The following is a 21,583-nucleotide window of genomic DNA, read 5'->3' as shown; positions in this document are numbered from 1 at the left end:
GAATTGCCTAATATATCGGTTAGGCAACTGCTGAAATTCGTTTCGGTTATTGGGCTCTACTAGTGGTCAAAGCGGGGACAGTACAATAAACCAAGCACCCCCTTTTTTACTTTATACTTCAAGTATTTAAGTTCTATTTTTATACATATTGTATCAGAATATTATTTCTTATCATTAGAAATAATTGAGGACTAATTCATAAAAAGGGGACATATCCATTTTCCAAAAATGTTCAGGAGGTGAGAAAAACAAATTAGGGTAAGAGCAAAACAGTTTTATCAACTTCTCTTGGTACAGAATTGAGCACAAAATCACAGCAAATTATTGCCCAGAGTAAATGTTTGAAAAAAAAAGATATCGCCATCTTAATTTTGGATATGTGCCCTTTTGAACAAAAACCTGAAGGTTGAAAATTCCAATTTCACCAAAACTCTAATATTTCACCTTCTCATATTCTCTTATTGAAGTACATAAACCTAAAAGTAGTGGATTAAAATTTGAAGAAGTTGGACATGTGTTTTTTAGATCTAAAAGTCTTTGTACTACAGATTCAGGAAATATCCCCTTTTGTTCAAATAAAACGTGCAGGGGACAGATGTTACCTTTTGATCAAAAATCCACACTTAACTCTTAAATAAAAGAGGGTTTTCCACGTTTAGACTTCTTGAGAGTTAGTGATTTGATAAAGGTCGTCTGAAAGATTTAGAAAATGTCATAAAATGATTTTTTCTAAAAAGTGGATATGTTCCTTTTTGATAAATTACACCTCAATTTATAAGTGTTTAATTTATAAGTGCTGTAGTGGAAAGATTAACTGGTTTATTTTTATTATGAAATTGAATTATTTTTTGTCATTTAAATTTCCTAAATAAATATTTTTGAAAAATTTTAAATTGTGTATTGCTTAGTATGGTTAAATAAGTGATAAAACTTTTCAGTGAACAAAAACTCAATTATATAATTAAAATACTTTAATAAGAACTGATATTTATCAAAAAATTCCCATTTTTTATAAAAACAATGAAATTTCATAAAATTGTGAAGGCCACACAGATCCTAATCACAGCATTGCGATGCTGTCAGGTTAGGTTTCTCCCAATTTTTGTGTGTAATATATATACAAAAGTTGGGACAAACCTAACGAACCTAAATAAAATTTCCTCTTTTTCTAAAATAAGTTTATTTTTCGACAACACAATATTTCCTTTTTTCCCTCAGACTGAAACAATTAGGTTGAACTTTTTAATCAAAAAATTATTTAAATTTTTTTTCAGAACTTTTTATGCTCGCTGGAAATGCCTTAATTTTCAAATAAAATCTTCTTTTTGCCTTTTGTTCTAGAAAAATGTTTATAAAAGTTACTGCAGATTTACAGATAAAACCTGATATAAATATCTTATAATTTTTAAAATAGAAAAACGTTAAAACCAAATATTTTGTACTGAAAATGTAAAACTAAGTGCAATGTCAATAGCCAACGAAAACATAGTTTTAAATAAAATTTTACTAGTGGTGCAGCAAAGGGGAGAATCGGCTCCAAGTCGATCTTTGTATTCATCAAAATTGGAAATTAGATCAACATTTCATTTTGGCTGCTTATTGCTGATTTAGGCTCACACTGTTTTAACAAGACTTAATGTGTACCAAAGTACACTAAGGCTCAACTCTTTCTATACTTGAAATTTGATTTAAAAAAAAAAAAATAATTTGAATTTTGACATCTTGAATTCAAATTATGTTTTTCGCAATCACGAGTGTGTGTGGGGGGGGGGATATGTGTGTTTGTGAGTATGGGGTATGTGTGTGTAGGCATGTGTGTTTGTGCAGGCATGAAAATGTGGGTAGTTTTGTGTGTGTGTGTATATGTGTAAGTGTCTGTATGCATGTGTGTGTGTTTGTGTGTGTAGTTGTGTATGTATGCGCGTATGGGGTATGTGTGAGTAGGCATGTGTGTTTGTGTCTGTGTGCAGGCATGAAAGTGTGGGTATTTTTGTGTGTGTGTGTAGGTTTTTGTGCGTGTATATGTGTGTTTGTATGTATGTGTGTTTGTGTGTAGTTGTGTATGTATGCGCGTGTGTGTAGGACATGGATGCAACCTGGAGACTGCTTTCGCTATAGGAGCAGCAGCGTGAGGAGCCCGCCTGTCCACGGTGATGGTGCAGAGGGTGGCGGTGGGAAAAATGATAGGACATCAAAACAGTCAAATAAAAGCAATAAGCAATCGTGATTGCTCAAAAAAACTAGAATATTTTCCCATTTCAAATAAAAGAAATTTATTTTAGAACAAAATTTTTAGCACTTTTTACATTGTAAAAAAAAAAAATACACATATACATTTCAAAATATTTATTGCAAATTTTCTAAAAGGTTTACTTAAAAATTACAAAGATTGTAAGTAATTTTAATTCTAAAATAAACATTAAAATATTAGTATTACAACATTCAATTTAACACACAGCAAAACACAAAATTGCAGTTTTTATTTGCTTTTCTGCAAGTGCAAATAGATGCAAAGTGAAGATGAAAATGGAATAGAATTGATCTTTCAACATCACAAATTTTTTTTACAGTTCAAAATATCCAAGACTTATGCAAAGGATTCTGACACAGCATTTAATTATCTACTAAATTGTTAAAAACTATAAAGTCTGATTATATAGATAGTACTTAATATTTAGATATTAATACTGTAAACATTATAAAATAAATATTCAAACTATTATGACCACGATGTTAATACAATATCAATATTTTGGACTGTTTTTCATACATAGTATCACAGATAAAAATAAATCATGCTTATTTTTAAACATTTGCTTCAGTTAATAGGTTTTCCTGAGCTTAAATCAATTTTTATTAAACAGACAAAAATTCCTTTCGTGATGGGGACATAAAAGTATTCTCAACTTTTTAAAAGGGAAATATTTGTAAGAAAAAAGTAACTGCTTGACCCCAAGTATTTTAGGATAGTCATACCAAAAGATTGTATGCTATTAAGTGAATGATTTGGCACAACAAACTTACATAACCGAAAAGATGTACTTTTTTCAAAAAGTATGCTGCTTTTTTTCCTTTAGATTCCGACGTTAATATAAATATATATTTCCTTATTTCTCTGTCAACATTTTAACAATTCTTTTATTTCTGGTTTTTCTGCTGCTTCTATATAACTAGCTCCATCTGGAGTAGATCCAATTTTTGAAGCTCCCTAGAAAAGAAAAGATTTTGATTAGATAAAAGATGAGTTTTTATCAATTTTTTTTTAAAAATATCAACAGCATTGTAATTGGGGGTTTTTTTCTGGGGAGAGGGGGGGGGAGAGAAGATAGAGAAATCTATTATAAAAAGCAGTTCATTAATGATTAAACTTGCAATTCATGCAGAATATTTGTTCATAAATTTTAATTTACAGTTGAAGAAAATATATTTATGTTTCTTTTTCTTCCTTTTTTTTAAAATTGTGCTACACTTACTCAGAGTTTTTGTAATTAAGAGGCTTTTTTCTTTTAATTTTTTAGTCTTTGGATTGAACTTGAACTTGAGAACAGAATTAATAACAGCAGAAAGTATCATCCTCATATATTAATAGCTAATTCACTGATTGAGTAATGCTACCGACGTCTGACCAACAATGAAACTCGCGCCACGGCATGATAAGTTGATAATATTTTTTTTGGTAATGTTTCACATGCAGCAGGGTTAGTACGCTATAGGAAAATCTGGAATTGTCAGGAAAAATTGACATAGTTAAAAATGTCAGGGAATTTTCCAATTTGCCCCCCCCCCCCCCAAAAAAAATCCCAGTTTTTTCTGAGGGAATTTTGTATCATGAGATCTAATCTTCATTTTTATCGATGTTTCCTGAAAAAAATTAAACATTTTGGAACAAAATGATGCTGGCAATAAAAGAAAAGGGAACCCCCCCCCCCCCCCCCCAAAAAAAAAAAAACTTCAGCAGTCGCCATTTTTGCCTCTCAGTAGTTTTCTCAGAAAGAAATTCCTCGGTTGAACAGGAATTATGCACAAACTCAACAGGGGAGAAGACAATTTACTGCTTCAGAAGTAAAAGCCTGAGGATGAGAGGGTCGATTGGGAAAATCGTTTTTTGATCGGAAAGTCTTTGAAACGTAGTTACCATATTTGGTCTTTCACAAGATGGAAATAGACACGATGCTTAAATGCTGAAGTTTCCTAAAACAAAGTAGAATTGGATGTTTTCTTTAACTGCAAACATATGAAAGTAAAGAAAAATGTGCTGCAAATTGTTTTTTTTTTTTTTTTTATGTAATTTTCTTGAGAAATAAAAAATTTTGTTCTTAAAACTTAATCTTATCCTCATTGCCTTGGATGTAAATGTGCTAAAAACTTTTCAACTGAATAGTAGTTGCATGAAGATTTATTATTTTTAAATTGTTTTTAAGGTACAAATTCAGAAAATTATTTCTTAATTTTTGGTGTAGCCACCATGTTTGGTCATTCTTAAGGTGGAAGTACTTAAGGCTTTTTAAGTGCCTAGGTTTCCGAAAATGGCATTGGATGTTTATTGCAATACAAACTGTTAAAAACACAAAATGTGCTCCTCAGAACATTTTTTTAATTGTAATTGATTTAACACTTATGTGCTAAAAACAGACTATTTTGTCTTAATTGTAGTTTTTTTAAGGATTTTTTATTTATAACTACTTTTCTGCTACAAATTGAAAAATCTACTCATTATCTTAAATTTTCACTTATACGCCTGTTTCAGTCATTTGCAAGATGGAAGTTTAGATGTAAATTTCCAAAAATAGAATTGATGTTTATCTCAATGTAAACTATCTTACTAATATTATATATGCGAAAGTTTGTCTGTATGGATGTATGGATGGATGTATGGATGTTTGTTACTCTTTCACGCAAAAACTACTGAACGGATTTTGATGAAACTTTACAATAATATAGCTTATGCATCAGAATAACACATAGGGTAGTTTTCGTCCCGTTATGGGGGGCAAAACCCCCTTAGGGGGGCAATAAAACACAATTTTTGTATAAATTCTCTAATATTGAGATGAAAAAATACTTGCACATATTTACATTATATGTCCATCGAAAGCTCTGATTTTTCTGCTGAAGATGGCACCTGTTCGAAATTTCTAAGTAGAATAAAAAACGAGTTATGAGCTTTTTAGATCCATGTTCGAAGGCTTTCCTCAAATCAATACAGTATTTAGTGTATCATCTCAACTCCCTGTCGATAGCGACAATTGTTGTATTGCTGACTTTCTTTGCTTTTCGTGATTGTTCAAGGCTTTTCTCAAGTCAATCTTGAAGTAAGATTTTTGCACAAGATTGGCAAATAATACATGATTTGGCTGATGATTTTCCATTTAAACGGAACTTTAATGTAATTAATGGTTTTTATTATTATTTATGCTGATTGAACACTTACTCATTATCCAAACAACCAGCAGATCGCCAAAATATTTGCAGAAAGATTTCCGTAGCTGATGCATTTGGCAGTTTTTTCAACGTTGCTGTTTTTGAAGCCGAAGACTACGTCATAATGTTTCTCAGCTTTCACCATGTAAACAAAATATCGCCAATCAAAAAATTTTCAAAAGACTTTTTTTACTGTATTAAATAATAATCCAGCAACTAAATTAGGCAAATCCATGAACAGCACAAAAACTTCCATTAATTTTCCTTTTTGCACAATTTCAAACAATCACCAAATTTTATTACTTATTTCGGTAACATTTCGGATGAAACTGTTTAGCGCCATTTTATGGTGACCAAAAATATCTCAGCATCTGGCGACGATATCTCTGTAACGAAAATTAATATCATATCGTTTTACAAAGTAAGGAAAGAATGGGGGAGCATCATCGAAGGTATCCCGAAACGACTTTCCCAAATTTGGTAAAATCGCACCAAGAGCCACAATGATTGAAATTTCCCGAAATAACTAAAGCAAGTATAAGGGGATTACGAGCGCAGATACTTTTTTTTAATCACTTCGTACTTCATTAGCCATACAGAGAAGGTTTTAGACTCCATGTTAAAAAAAAAGTATCAACAGATTAATCTTTTTAAACATGAGAAGATCAATTTCATGTTTTTTAAATTTGTGTATATGCTTAAATATAGTGCTTTCGTTTCTAAATCAATACTACTTTGTTCTTTATACTTATTGCTATTTTAGTTTTATGGGTAAGGAAGAAACTCGATTTTTAATCACGTCAAAAAGATGTGTTTTAAATTCTTTCACTTAAAACAGAAAACAAAAGCAAGTAACGATTTTTTCTAATAATTATTACTGACCCAGGCAACGCAAGGTATTTTTGCTAGTTGAAAATAAAATAAAATGTGCAAAAAAATATGAATTTTGAAAAAAAATTTTGCTAAATATGTTTTGTGTTACATACTAATAAGAAAATAAAAAGTATTTTAAACCAAAAGCGGATGCTAAAAGATGGCTGCACGATTATAGCAAAACTCTACTATTACGCATGACATGTGGCATCGAAAAACTCTAAAATAAGTTGAAAGTACTTTGTTTTCAATGAGTAGTAAATGAATAAAAACAATTATGAAGAAAAAAAAACCTTAAATTTTGGGAGAAGAAGAAAAAAATCTAAGATTTTTTAAAAAATTTATTGTGAAAAGTTTCTTATGCATTATGCAAAAGTTCAGTTCTTATGCATTGCAGCTTCAAACAATTTTAATTACTTTGAAAATATTGAACATTTCTAAAAAAAACCTGGAAAAGTGAACCCTGATGCAGGGAAATGCTTTATTTTGACAAGGCTGAACTGGATACGGTAACTTACTTGTTTTGCTGGTAAGACTCATTTCAGGGTAATGAAGAAACGAGAAAGTGGTTAACAATGAATTCTATCTTTGGAGTTTAGGGTTAATCCACTGGAGTTTGGGTTTCAATTTCAACTATCAAAACATACTAAACAGGCAATTGCTTCATTCAAATGTAGAAGCAATTTTCACCTGTCATACCTTGAGAGGCAATTTTCTAATAGAAAATAAAAATCAACGAAGAAGGCATTATTAGCTTGTACTACGGTCAAATTAAAATGGTAACTTTAAATCTTTATATCAACATTAAGGGTTCATACACTTGTGGTGAAAAAAATTTCCGACTTTTCCAGGTTTTCCAGGTTGTTTTTTTTAGAAAATTCCAGGTTACTTGTTTCATTCAAAATTAAGTTTAAATAACAATACAGTGAAGCACAGTTTGTATGTTTCTCTTTTATACATTTTTATCAACTACACATTTTTTAAATTGGTCCCTGCAGAGTCTAATACACATTAACGAATACCTATTATACGTTTTTTCATTTGTACGCTTTTTTCATAGGGTCCCTTCAAAAAAGGAAAAACGGTGCTTCACTATATTTTCAAAGTAATCAAAATTGTTTGAAGTAGCAATGCGTAAGAACTGAAACTTTTCCCCTTTTGAATTAATAAAAAAAATTCTTGAAAATTTTTTCTTTTTGCTGTCAAAATTTATTTTTTACAAAACATTTTGTTCAAAATTGTTTTTATTTATTTACAACTTGTTGAAAACAAAGTACTTTCAACTTATTTTACCGTTTCTTTGATGCTAAGTGTCATGCACATCAGCCTTTTGTTGTAAAGTCTGTTTTTGTAAATTTACATCAACTTAAATTTGCAAACGACCAAATATGGCGACAAAGAATACAAGAAGTTTTTTAAATTTGTAGCATAAAAGTAGTTATAAATAATAAAAAATCCTTAGAAAACTACAATGAAGGCAAAAGAGTCAGTTTTAACACTTAGGCATCTAAATCAATTAGAAAAAAAAATAACCAAAATATAAAATTTCGTATTTTTCCAGAAAACAATTATGAATTATCTGAAAAAACTCACATTTTGTGTTGTTTTCAATCGTTTGCATTGCAATAAACATCCAATGCCGTTTTCAGAAGCCTAGTCACTTAAAAAAGTCTTGTGTACTGCCATCTTGGAAATGACCAATCATGGCGGCTACGCCAAAAATTAAGAAATAATTTTGAATTTGTAGCATGAAAACAATTCAAAAATAATAAATCTTCATGAAACTACCATTCAGTTGAAATTTTTTAGCACATTTGCGTCCAAGGCAAAAAAAAAAAAAACACCACACACACACACGCAATTTATGTTATTTTTGTTAGTTGCAGTTAAAGAAAACATCCAATTCTGCTTTGTTTTTGGAAACTTATGCATTTAAGCATCGTGTCTACTTCCATCTTGTGAATGACCAAAAATAGCGACAATGTTTCACACGTAGCTAAAAAGAATTTCCGATAAAAAAACAAAACCGTTTTCCCCGATGGACCCTCCCATCCTAAAGCTTGTGCTTCTGAGGCAGTAATTTGTCTTTGTCCTTGTTGAGTTTGTGCATAGTTCCTGTTCAGGGACGGACTGAGACCCCTAAAAGGGCGGTGGACAAGTAACCCAAAGGCGCACAGTTTCTTTAAGAAAAAAAGGTGGGGGGGAGGGGGGTTATATACAGGGTGTTCCATTTTAACCAGCAAGACCTCTATTTTCGCTATCGTTATTCTTAGATGCATACTTCCAATTGCAAAAATGTTTGAAATCAAATGTACCCTTATAGCACCATGATCAAAATAAGACGCTCTTGGGACCCTGGTGTGCATCACAAGTGAAGTCGCCGACAGGTGGCCGCAATTTACGAATGTCAGTTTGCGGCGATGTACATAGTGCGATGTCAGAGTGACAACAAAATTGCAATCCAGGTCACCTAGCGCCCGTTTCTGACTGCACATGGTAGTCACAGCGACCGTTGCGACCTGTATGTGACCTATGTGTGAAGTTGCAGCAATGTTGTGACGCTTTTGTAACCCTCGCATGCGTCACAAGCGATGTCGCAAACAGGTAATCTCAACTTACGAATGTCAGTTCGCAGTGACCTACACAGTGCGACATTGCAGTGATGATGTCCAATAACAATATTGCAACCCATGTCACTGAGTGCGGGTTTTCTGACCTCACATTGAAGTCACAGCTACCGTTGCGACCCAGCTGTGACTTTCATGTGAAGTTGCTGCAACGTTACTTTGCAGCATTATTTATTCATTTAATTAAAAAAAATTTAAATTAAAAAGAAGGCTTTACATGCATTTGAAATCACTGATAGTTGAGCTCAATAGATTTACAGTCCATACAGCTAATCATTACACCGGGGAGCCCATCTTCCCACATCGCGAATCGAACCCGTGCCGCTTGAAAATAAGCCAAGAATCCTAACCACTAGACTAGCTGGGAATCGAAGGAAACAGAAGAAAAGAAATGAGTTGCTGACTTTCACTCGGACACATAAGTTAGTCGCATCTACGTCACGGTAACCTCCCTTGTAAATCACAATGCAGTTTTACCGCGTTGTCATAGAAAGGTCACAAGAAAGTTGACCTTCTTGGCGTGGAAGTCACACAACTTAGTCGCATTCACAATGATGTGACTATTATCTTGTTTAAGCGATATTGAGTCATACTAGGGTGAAGAGTTTAAAGGTCTCCACCTTATTTATTTTTTGGAATTATAGTTTTTTTTTTTTTTTTTTTCATTTTTAGGCTACATACGGTTGGCACATCGGTTCACTCTATATAAAGAGGATAGCGTGCTAAGCACCTCAACAAATTCTCATTTTTAAAAATCCAATTTTCGACCATTTGTATAATATTAGAAGGAGTGGTTCGAGGGGTGAGGCCTTTGTCCGGAAGTTTTCCGAAATTGAAGTCTTAGGACGCGACTGTACACCATATTTGGTAACATTCCGGACTCTGCAATTTTTCAAAACTGCAGCTTCAAAAAAGCAGTCTTAAACAATTTTCGATGTTGTTTGAAGGCAAGGTGTTTGGTAATTCTCCCCCTGGAAATGTTACAAAATTGAACCCCTGGAAACAAGGTTTGAGGCGCTCGTTAATGATTTTGGCTGGGGGGGGGGGGGGGCTTCCGAAGCATAACATTTTGAGGATATTTTTCTTATTTTTGGACTGCCCAGGAAAAACATTTTGGGGAATATTGCCTGTCAGGTCTCACTAAATCAATTGGAATTCAATTTAACATTTAACATAATTAGTTTGAGGCAAAGGTTAAACTTCAAAATCCGAACCTTATGCCCAGCTGCTCAGAAAACTTGACCTAATGTCCCAGCTGTCGAAAATCGGGACCTTCTACTTCAATGATTAGGATCTTCTATCATTGGAACTTATATCCGATAGATCTTATGTCCGCTGGACCTTATGTGTGTCGGACCTTTTAGACGTACGTGTATACTCTATCTGCGGACCTTTTAGTTATCACCTTCTGTCGGATCCCATTTGAATCATGCCTTTAACCCATGATATATTCCAAAACGCTCACAGATGTGGAATGAGGTTTTGCCAGGGAAGTTCTTCAACGTTTTTTAAAATGTAGTGAATAGAGCTGAGTTTTTAAAGTAAAATTTTGCCATCTTGGTGATCAGCAAAATATTGAAAAGTTTTATTATTACTAAGTACCTAATTATATATTTGCGACGATATTGCAAAATTTCACGGCACCTATGTAGAGGATTCATGGCTCCTCTAGGAGGTGCACATTTTGGAAATCTTTACCTGGAGCCTTACAGATACACCCCTAATTCGCTTAAAAGCGCTCACAGCTGTTGTTTGGGCTTGGAACATTCTCTTTAACCAGTGATAGAGAGCCGATTATCTAAAGCAAGTTTTCGCCATTTAGGGGAGCAGCGAAGTATGGAAACAATTCATTAATAAATTTGTACCGTAAAATCCCGAAAGTACCCCCCCCCCCTATTTTCAAAACAAAACTTGTTGATTTCAAAAGGGGGGGTTATAATCGAGATTTTTCTGAAAAATTAGTGAAAATAATTGTTTTTAGTAGTATTAATTTTAGAGTACAGAAAAGAAATAATAAGTAAATAAGAGTTAATATTAATTAAGAAAGAGAAATTAATTAATAAAAACTTGTCATAATTTTTTAGTAGTAATAAATTGCATGAGGGCGCACTTTTTTTTTCGAAAGAAAGGATTTTGCACCTTAAGTTGGCAAAACCCATATAATTTATCGCTTGAAAATTCATTATGTACTGAAAGTAATAAGGTTACAGTAAAAGAATTAAAATCTTAATGTTCTTGTTTCAGAAAAGAAGCGAAAATCGCAATCACGGCCGCAAATTCGTTACGAAGATTGTAATTTCGAAAACTGAGCTTTGCAAAAATCGCGAACGCAAACACAGACAAATCTCTTACTCGATTTAGTAAAGTTTACATTTCTGATGATCCTAAACTCGTTCAGTTACATTATTTCTCCTTTAAAAAAGCTTATTTTTAAGTTTCGTGCTACCTTTTAAGCAACACGTTTCCAAAATGGTGTCACGTTTTCAAAATGGCTCCGTGTTGAAGATCGTTCAGTTTCACCAATCAGAACAAAAACGCTCCTTCCAAATGGAATAAAAAGCAGTACAATCGTATAAATTTCTTTTGTAATACTTATGAACAAAAAAAAAGGGTTCCCTTGCATCAAAAGGAGTCTAGACATTTTGGAAGGAATAAACTATGGAGACCATTTTTGTTTTCTTTAAATAATTGTGCTTTCTTTCTTTCTTTCCTTTTTTTTTTTTTTAGAAAAGCAAAACTGCACATGGAGGGGGAAACTTAACCTTTGTAAATGCTTTCCAAGTAAAGCAGAAAATGTTATCCTTTTTTTGCAGGGAGTGGCAAATGAAGATGATCGGAAAAGTTTCAGGTGAAGGGGGGGGGGGGGGTATATTCAGGATTTTAAAGTGATTTCACTTTTCACAAAAAAAGGGGGGGGGTATATTCAGGATTTTAAAGTGATTTCACTTTTCACAAAAAAAGGGGGGGGGGGGGCTATAATCGATAGGGGGGTTACTTTCGGGATTTTACGGTAATTATTTTCAACGTTATTGCAAAATGTGGCGGCGCCCTTGTAGGGGAATCATGGCTCCTCTAGGAGGCACACATTTTGGGAATCATTACCTGGAGCCTTACTAAAAACGCCCCTAATACATTAATGCGTTCAAAAGCGCCCACAGTAGTAGTTTTGCCTGGGAACATACTTTTAAATACACTGATATACAGCCGATTTTCTAATGCAAGATTTTCCCACCTAGGAGCGCCGTCAAACATTGAAAGGTTTCGAAAAGGCTAACTTTATGTTTTAAGCATAAAAAGTTGCAGGTATGATAAAGCATAACCTATACCATTTGTTCCTGAAATTTATGCATAATTGTATGAAGACTTTTCCAAAACTTACACAAATGAAAAATCAAAGATAATAAGTAAAAAAAATATATAAATACATCACCTTATCAATCATCAATTTTACACAACTAGTGTGTCCTTCCCATATTGCTGCTAATAGAGCGCTTATTCCATATTTATCTTTTGCCTATGTAAGAAAAATAATAAGCATTATTTAAATGAACTTTTATTTCCTCATTTCTACAAATATAATTCATTTATAGAGCAGCTCTGGTTAGTTGAGCTGTGACCTTGACTATATTTACCTGTTTTAGGGGAGTTTAGTGAAAAATAGATGTGTTATTGGCTTGGATTTTAGTTGGAATATTTTTTAAAAACTACTAAGAAAGTTTCTCAACTCAACTTAGCCCTTACTACCCCTCCCTATTTACTGAAACAGAGGAAAACATTGTCAGAGTCGGAGCTCAACTTCTCAGAGTCTCACAATATTTCTACAAACACTAAGCCTTTTATTTTTATAAATCATTTGCAAAAAAATATATTTTTTAGGTTATGTCAACATAAAGAAAAGTACAAAATGAAAAAGAATTTTTAACCACTACATATTTTACAGGTGTTTGTGTTTGTTCTTAAAATGTAAATGCTTAAGAGTAAATTTATAGTAAAGATGATTTAGCATAAACCTGGATATCTTTTATGCGCTACTTTATGTAAAGTAAAATCTCATCAAAAACAACCCTGTTGTAAAAATTTCCCCGCCAAGAAAACCTTTAACTCTTCCCTGCAAAAAAGAAAGAATTCATCCTGAACCCAAAAACCCCCCAGCATTATAAAGTTATGATATCTAGTTTTCCCGCCAAGTATCTGCCAAACTACCATCCTCTCTGTTTTCCTCTTTCATCACAACTATTTTCGCTAGAAACTGCCCCCACCACCAACTCCTTACCAGTGAGGATAGATCCTTTGAATTAAATCTTTTTGCATAGATATTATTACTTTGTGTTTTTAAAATTGAGAATTTCAAATCGTATATTTTCAATTAAAACAACGTATTTTGTGTTTTTAAGGAACAATAATGACAAGCATAATTTTACATCATGCTGTCATGTTATTTTCGGAAAAGTAAGATTCTATGTTTATTTGGCGAGAGTTCAGCCGTTTAAATTTATTGCAATCCTTGTATCCTCTCTGTTGCAAAGAAAACTGCTTTGATAATAAAATACTATGTTCTAAATTATTTTGTTTGTTTTACAACTTGGCAATAAATTCTATTACATAGTTTCTTTATTTAATGGATTAATTTCATGACATTTTTTAAAAATGTTTTGCAGCTTGCGGGCTATTTTAAACTGGCTTTTTCACTTTATTTAATGACTTCTTTTCTTGAATGGTGGGTTATTTTACATTTTATGTGCTAATTTTAGTTGTTTGGTGATTTATCCCTTTTTTAAATGCAACTCTTCGTCTTGTTTAACACCTTTATTTTTCTTTTTTAAGTTCAACACAAAATACCGTATGGTACAGCTGAACATGTAATGGCGGCAATATGAATAAAATAAAAATAATCTCCAAAAGGTTAAAAAGCAGCTGCATAATGTACCTGTAGCTGAAAAGTACAAAGCAGTCTTCATGCTGGAGGGGGTTATTTTAATCGAGATTTTCACTTCACTTAAGGGCTTCTGTTCTTACATGGAGGATTATTTTACATTTTAACTGCTTATATTAATTATTTGGTAAATTATTTTTCATTTTAATAAAACTTTTTACACCTTGTTTTGTTTAAAAGTACATTAAAGAGACGAAATAACATATGGTAACACCGAAGAAAAAAAACTAAGCCATTAAATACATTAAACTTGGATGTGTCAGAAGATCTTTGTAGATCTGTTGGATTTGTTTCAGTCTTGATTGTATTTCATTTCCTAAGACAACTTTTGAATAAATGTTAGATCTGTTTCAGCCTTGCAATTTCATAGATTAACAAACCCTATTAGCTGAGAGTAAGTACATAAAAATTTAGGGGGAATTAGTAATTTTCAAACTTTAATTACTCCAGCCTATGATGTCCCCTGAGGATGAATTTTTGAATGGCCCCTCAAGAATATGTATACAAAAATCATTAACAGAGACCCGGAGGGGGGGGGGGCTGTTACAGACCCCTGGGAAGGTATGATTTGGGGAATAAAAACAAGGGGGTGGGGGGTCAAATTGCACAAAAGGCACTTCAGTAGGGCACAAGGAATGTGTGTGCGAGATTTCAGTTCAATTCCTCTTTTTGTCTGGGCTGTAGCCCTGTCAAATAACACAAAAAGGTTTTTGAAAAGTGATTTCCTAACTTAAATTCCTCCTCGCCCTGATGGTCCTGGGAGTTGTATTGTAGTATATGTCGTCAGGGGCCACAAAGGATGGAGTATACCAAAAATCAACTCCGGGGCTCTTGATGAGGCTGAGATACAGAGGGGTGAAAACCCCAACTTGTTCTGTCCTGTAAACTGACCTTAGTCGCATGTTTAATTTCTTTCGTCTTTCTTGGCGGTGGATATTTGGCTTTGTTAGTGGCTGACATTTGGTTTTCTTAGCAGCCAGGACGCTCCCGCAATCCGTAATACGTACAATTCATTAAAACTAAAAAATTAAAAAAAATATTTACAATCAGTTTTAAGCAGATGCACCCCATAATTATAGATGGAAATTTAATATATTTGAAGCTTTGTAATTTTTGAAAATAGCAGCAGCCCCTTCAGTTAAAAAATCTAAAAATTAATTTGATAAACTCTATAATCACGATTTTTGTCCTCCTACCAATCCAGCACAAATATTATGAACTCCAGAACATCTCAGAAGTGAAAAAGGATTATAAACAGGGTTCAAAAATATCATGATATTTTCGAAAATATCCGATATTTTGATATATATCCGATATTTTCAATTAGCACAAACTAAAGTCTTCAAAATAGTAAATGCATCCTCAAATCAAACTTTATTTTTTTATATTGTAAATGCAATATATAGATTTAAAATTAAGATTCCTTTCATCATTTCTATCTAATATTTTATTTTACATTTCTATCAATTTTAATGTATTTCATCATAATGAGTAAAACATTCATAATGTAGCATTAGCTGTTTTACACATTTTTCTTCATTTTCAGCTACTTTTACAGTTATGTGATGCATTAGAAATAACTAATATACATTATTCGGTGCACTGTCTAAGCATTCTTTTTTTTCTGAGCAATATTTGATATTTAATTAGGCACTTTTAATATGAATTAAAATTGTTACATTCTAATAATTTTATGAACATAAAATACGAGTAAAAAAAGAATATTGTATTTCTTTGTTATATTATTGATGTACTAATACATCATAAAAATATAGCACATAACTTTTTGGTTACCTTCATAAATGAACAACATTACTATGCTTAATATACTACTTTTTATATTGAAAATACCCTAGTTGACAAAATAAATATCAAAAATATCCTGATATTTTCAAAATAAATATCGGATTTTTATCGTGATATATATCAGTGAACCCTGATTGCAAATAAACAATATGATTACTTTTTACATTTTTATTTTCTTCTGTAGCGTAATTGAGGAATAATTAACTTGAAAATGTATGAATGCCTTGCGTTAAACATGACACACAATAAATGTCGGCATTTAACACACATTCATATATGTTTTACAAGAAACTCACATCTATATTAGCTCCTTTGTCGATAAGATAATTTAAAACTTCTTTCTGTCCATAATCAGCAGCATAATGAATGGGTAAACGGCCATCAATACTTGCATTAATATCTACACCCTATAAAATAGATAATTTAATTTACAGACACTCAGAAACAACATTTATAAATTTCTTTTTTTTTTCTTCCATTTTTCACAGTTCACAACTCAATTAAATGAATGAAAGTAAGTATACAATGTTAACTTTAATCACATTCAGGGTTGGCAAGCTTTTGAACACTACGGTAAAAACCCTGGTTTTTACCGTCCTGTCCAAAACTATGTTTTTAGAAAAATTGTATTTTGTGAAAAAAACATTAAAGACAGAATAAAATGTATTAAAGTAATGCTTTAGATTGAACATTTATTCAATAAGAACATTCAACTTATTTGTGCAGCTGATTTTAATCTAGTTATACAGAAGATGAATTCTTGATTACAATTTCAATTTGTATGCATGAGTCTATTTTATTTTTTATTTTTTTGATAACAGTAACCAAATTTCCCTATGTTTATGCATGTGTGCAAATGAAAGTAGGATTGGCAAGGTTTTTACCATCCTGTTCAAAACCCTTGTATCCGAAAGTGTTCAAAACTATTTTTTGAGAAACTATATTTTGTGAGAAAATATCAACAACGGAACAAAATGTGTCAAAACTCTTTTTGGGACTATTTAATAAATTTATTCAATGCGGATATTCAAGTATATATATATATAATTTATTTATGCAGCTAATTTTAATCTAGTTACGTAGAAATTAATTTCTTCACTAAAAATTTCAATTTGTGTGCAGATTTTTTTTTTCATTAACTAAATTTTTTGACATTTATGCATGTGTGCAAAAGAAAGTGTTCAAAATACAGTTCAATAATTGACTTAAATGCAATAAATTAAATTTTTGTAGATAGACTGCATTATATTAAAAATATGAACTAAAAAAGAATAGCACAAGTATTATAATTAAGTGTATAATCATCAATTTCTTGTTTTTTAATCTATGATTACAAAAGTAATTTTCATTATGTAAAAATTATTTGTAAAAACCATTAAAAAAATTAAGCTTTTATTTTCACCTCAATATTTATTGCACATTTAATAACATTCCTTTGAGTTATAAATGGAACTGAAATTAATTGTCTTGGTAGTGTTGTGTATTTCTTTTCATAACTCTACCAACTGTTACATAAGGAAGTTTTATACTAGTTACTGGCATTTTTTTCAGTAAAATATTTTTGAAATGAACATTTAGAGAAAAATATTATCAAATACTCATTAATTAAACCTCATTAATATCTATACAAATATTGCAGTAAAACAAATTGATTAGATTACACGCCTTTAGCATAGCTTTGGACATTTTCGGATGGTAAAAACCACCTGTCCTGTCCTAAACCAGTTTTGGACAGTCCAAAAACAAACCCTGAAGTGAGCGCCATCAAACCTTTTCTTTCCTAACATTACCTAAGATCGACAAAAATGCGTTTTTAAAACTACAAATTTGAAAATTTTACGGGGGAGAAACCCCCGGACCCCCTTTACTTTGTAATTATTATTATTATATTTACGGTAGGTTCATATCGGCTTCCTCGTAAATCAGAAGTTCTATAAGAGTCACGTCAGAACAAACAGTACTTACAGAAATACCACTTTGAGGCGACGATATATGCACACCTTTGTTGAAAAACGAGGAACATTATTGGGAATGTTACAGCCTTTATGATAAACTTGTGTCACCTAGTAAAAATTCCTTAAAAAATGCTCTGGGGTAGCATGGTTACTTGGCGCTTTAATCGATGAACTATACAGTTGGACGATTATTTTGAGTTTTAAAGCTACTATAAATCTTTTTAAATGTTTTGGCGAATAATTTTAAATTCCAAGGAGACTTTAAAAGGTTTTTTTGAAAAATGATCATTTTACATGGGGGGAGGGGGGCGTGGATTTTTTTTTATTCAACGACTTCCTTTAAATTCTTAGCACGGGCACCGCCGTGCGGGTAATGCTAATCAAAGATAAAGTTGAAACTGTAAAAGAGGGGAAAGAAATTTCGTGTCGGCGAAAAGGTAACCTAATAGACAAATGCACTTGTGACGGCATTTGGCACCTATAAACTTAGAAAGAAAGATTGAGAAATAGATTTCTCGCCTGCAATAAACTAACAGCAAACTGACTTATAATCTCAAGTTTCAGGCAATTTTACCCTATTTTTTACGAATTTAGAATCATACTGAGAAGGGTGGATTTAAGTAAAATATTTTTCCTCCCAATAAAACGTAGTTGAAGTCTTGAAATCCATCAAATTTCTACATGAATACATTTTAGCTTAATTTTAAGGGTTTTAACTTATGACGTTCTAATTCATGAACAATAAGAGCATTAGACATCCATAAACACAAGAAGGACCAACGCCTAATTATTGTTATAGTTTCAAAGTTTAAGCAATAAAATTTATTAATTCTGAAAAGTTACCTGATTTTCAACAAAATCTTTCACTTGGTCTAAATCACCATTAGTTAAACTCCATAAAAAGCCACTCATGTTGAACTTGAAAATGGAAAAATTGAATCAACAAAGATGATTTCCATTTAGGAAAAAATTAAATGCACAGCACAGAATAAGTGTCAAATGCACCGATATGTTGCTCATCAAGCACTGAGCATGCGTGAGCAATCTCCGAAAAATGGAGCTATCTGATTGGGTGAAATGATTCATCTGTTTTTTCATTCTGCCAAATTTATCGCCAAGGTGTCAACTTTTGGAACAGGTATGTTCGAGTAGAGTAACCGATGTAACCTAATCAGTCACTGGTTTTAACATACCCTTGAATATAAATCGGCTGCGGTTTGCCTTCATTCATTTTCTTTTCAGGCCTATCCTAATATAAAGGGTGCGGTTTTCTTCTCCATTTCCATTCCTTTTGTAGAAACAAGAAGCCTAAGGAGTAGGGTCTTTTCACAATTCGTGATTTTGAAAATTATAATTTAAACTCAAGGCGTTAAAATTCAAATGAATGCTAGGCAACGACTGGAAGCTAGATGTTTTATAATTATTAGATATTTTTTTTCTGACTCAAATATTTTTTCCTTTGACCAAGCACCATCGTTAGGTCACCCTGTGCTTATGTCCTTCCTCAATGGGGGGGGGGGGGTCATGGCGCAGGACTGGCATTAAATTTTTTTAGGGGGGGGTAGAAAGGTATTTTTCACTCTTTTGGGGGTGGAGCTCTTACAATTGAGGGTTCTTCGCGATATTTAGGGAAGGGGTTCTCTTAGAGGGAGTACACATGGCACTCAATGATGGTTTTTGTATTTTTTTTATGCAACTCTCAGTTGTGTTTTCTTTTTTCAGCATTTTTTTTTTTTCACTGCTTTTCAGGTAATAATGGACTCAGTTGAAGGTAACTATGCCTGGCAAAATTTATCTGTTAAATTTCTTGAGTCTTTTCATGGAAGACGAACCACCACTGAAGGACATTTTTCGAATATGTGTACTTTCACATAATGCTGAAGAAGTACTTGCATGGGTAGTGTTCCGGGAGAAATTAATTGAAATGTTAATCTTTTGACAAAAGTTACTAAATGATTAGCATTCAGCTATTAACACCTAAAAAACTGATGGCTCAAAAAAAAAAAAAAAAAGATATTTGGAAAATTATTTCATATTACAGTGAAACCTCTATGAACGATCACCTCTATACAGCGACCACCTCTATTGACGGACCTATTTTCTATGGCACCGATTTTCCCCAGTATATACCTAATGTTAAAATACCTCTGGGAAAGACCATCGAAACCTCTCACAACGACCGGCATATCGAAAACTTCAGCTGTAACAAATGCTAGGAATTTTTCGTTAGAAACCAAAAAAGAGAGAGAGAACAAATGAAAAGCAATAGAACATTTAGTTTACACACATATCAGTCTTCTCTTGTTAACAAAAGTAGAAAGAAACCAGAATAAGGGATTAAAATCTATTCTCCGGTGGTTTCAAACACGTTCTTTTCTTTTCTTCTCCTGTTCTACCTCAAAAATGTCACAAAAAGGAAGGCGTAGTTTTTCGGATCCTTGGGAAGTTAAAAGGTTGCACAGGTATATCACCAGTCAAGTCAGGCGTACGTCAATTATCATTGAGGAAGGGTGATAAGAATAGAAGTTCTCTAAAGGATTGCTTCTTGGAATTTCTTGGTTACTACGGGAGAGGAGTGTTGGAACTGTCCAATCCTAGGTCATTAGAGTGAACAAAATCTACAGCTCATTCGAATAGCTAAAGTATTGGTTACAGTGTTGCATTGGATCTGCATTTGATCAACATCGCAGTAAAAATGTCAAAAAATCAAGTTTATCTCACGCTCGAGAAACGTATTGATGTTATACATTTAATGAAGGTGATGAAAACGTGGAGTTGACGGATGCTGTATGACCAAGGCTGTCACAGCTCAACAAACTTTAACAGAGATAGATAATCTTATGTTGCACTCAGATTGCACTAATGATGAGGACATTAATAATTTATTTTTACAACTAAAAGCTAAAATAGAATCTAAAGTTGTTTCAGAGAAAACAAAAAGCCTGAAGCAGGGAAATCTCTTTACATATTTTAGCGCTACTAAATAGTGTTTAAATGTAAAAATTATATAAAAAGTATATTTTGCATTAAAAATTTCAACAAAAAAAAAAGTTTCTTTGTTTAAACATTCTTTTTCTATTGTTTTTGATTACCCTGCAGGAAGAATATGAATAATTTCCATAAGTGTTACATTACCTTTGCATGTTAAAAAATGACCTAATGACCTCTAAGAGCGACCAACCTCCATTAACGACCACTTTTTTCAGGAACGGAGAGTGGTCGCTCCTGAGAGGTTTCACTGTATCAGGAAGTAGATTTTATTAGAATTCAGAGCACCAGATTCATTGGAAGGGAAAAGAAATATGCATTTTCCCTTTGGTTGGTACCAGCTGATAATAAGGGAATCTTGTGGATTGATACAACTTTTAATTGGCATCAAATTTAAAATCCTACATCACAGAAATGATTATTTTATAAAATTTATGTTAGAGCTGTAAACAAGTATAACAGCTGTGGAAACTAGTTGCTAATCCGCAGTTTAAAAAAAAAATTTGAATTTTGACATCTGGAATTCAAATTATGTTTTTCCGAATCACGAGTGTGTGTGTGTGTATGTCAGCATGTTTTTTTTTGTGCCTGTGTGCAGGTATGATTGTGTGGGTAGTTGTGTGTGTAGGTGTATGTATTGGGTTGTTCGGAAAATAATTTCGTTTTTTCCCGTCAGATTACTGAATTACGTTTTTTCGAAACCAACTTCACACTTAAGCCGCATAACCATTATATGTCTTGAGAGCTGATATTGCAAGGCTTGTGTGTGAAAAAGTTCTATTAATTCTACGCAGTAGTTTTTGGTTGGTGCCCTTTTAAATATGGAGAGCAATAAGCAGCATTTTCGTCATATTTTACTTTTTTACTTCAGAAAAGATAAAAATGCTGTCCAAGCGAGAAAAAAATTGACGGATGTGTATGGAGAAGGCGTGTTAACAGTACGCCAGTGCCAGAACTGGTTTGCAAAATTTCGATCCGGC

General features: G+C 32.6%; 1 protein-coding gene across 1 annotated transcript; it reads right to left on the bottom strand.

The window, feature by feature from the left end:
* Window positions 1-2,275: 2,275 nt before the first annotated feature.
* Window positions 2,276-18,613, bottom strand: LOC129224197 (myotrophin-like). The gene is made up of 4 exons (XM_054858615.1): window positions 18,459-18,613; window positions 15,957-16,067; window positions 12,352-12,435; window positions 2,276-3,208 (listed from the first exon to the last, which is right to left on the bottom strand). Exons 1-4 carry the CDS (start codon window positions 18,525-18,527, stop codon window positions 3,119-3,121), a joined length of 354 nt encoding a protein of 117 aa, XP_054714590.1. The 5' UTR covers window positions 18,528-18,613; the 3' UTR covers window positions 2,276-3,118.
* Window positions 18,614-21,583: the final 2,970 nt, after the last annotated feature.

The sequence above is a fragment of the Uloborus diversus genome, chromosome 6, assembly GCF_026930045.1.
Source record: "Uloborus diversus isolate 005 chromosome 6, Udiv.v.3.1, whole genome shotgun sequence".
Lineage (NCBI taxonomy): Eukaryota > Metazoa > Arthropoda > Arachnida > Araneae > Uloboridae > Uloborus > Uloborus diversus.
The sequence above is the reverse complement of the archived record's forward strand: the minus strand, read 5'-3'. Positions and strand labels throughout refer to the sequence as shown.

Excerpts from the sequence above, each read along its gene's own strand:
- LOC129224197 (XM_054858615.1), bottom strand. The coding sequence starts at position 18,527 with ATGAGTGGCTTTTTATGGAGTTTAACTAATGGTGATTTAGACCAAGTG. Across the intron at positions 16,068-18,458 it reads AAGATTTTGTTGAAAATCAG|GGTGTAGATATTAATGCAAG; the intron begins GTAACTTTTCAG and ends TCTATTTTATAG. Across the intron at positions 12,436-15,956 it reads ACAAAGGAGCTAATATAGAT|GCAAAAGATAAATATGGAAT; the intron begins GTGAGTTTCTTG and ends TTTCTTACATAG.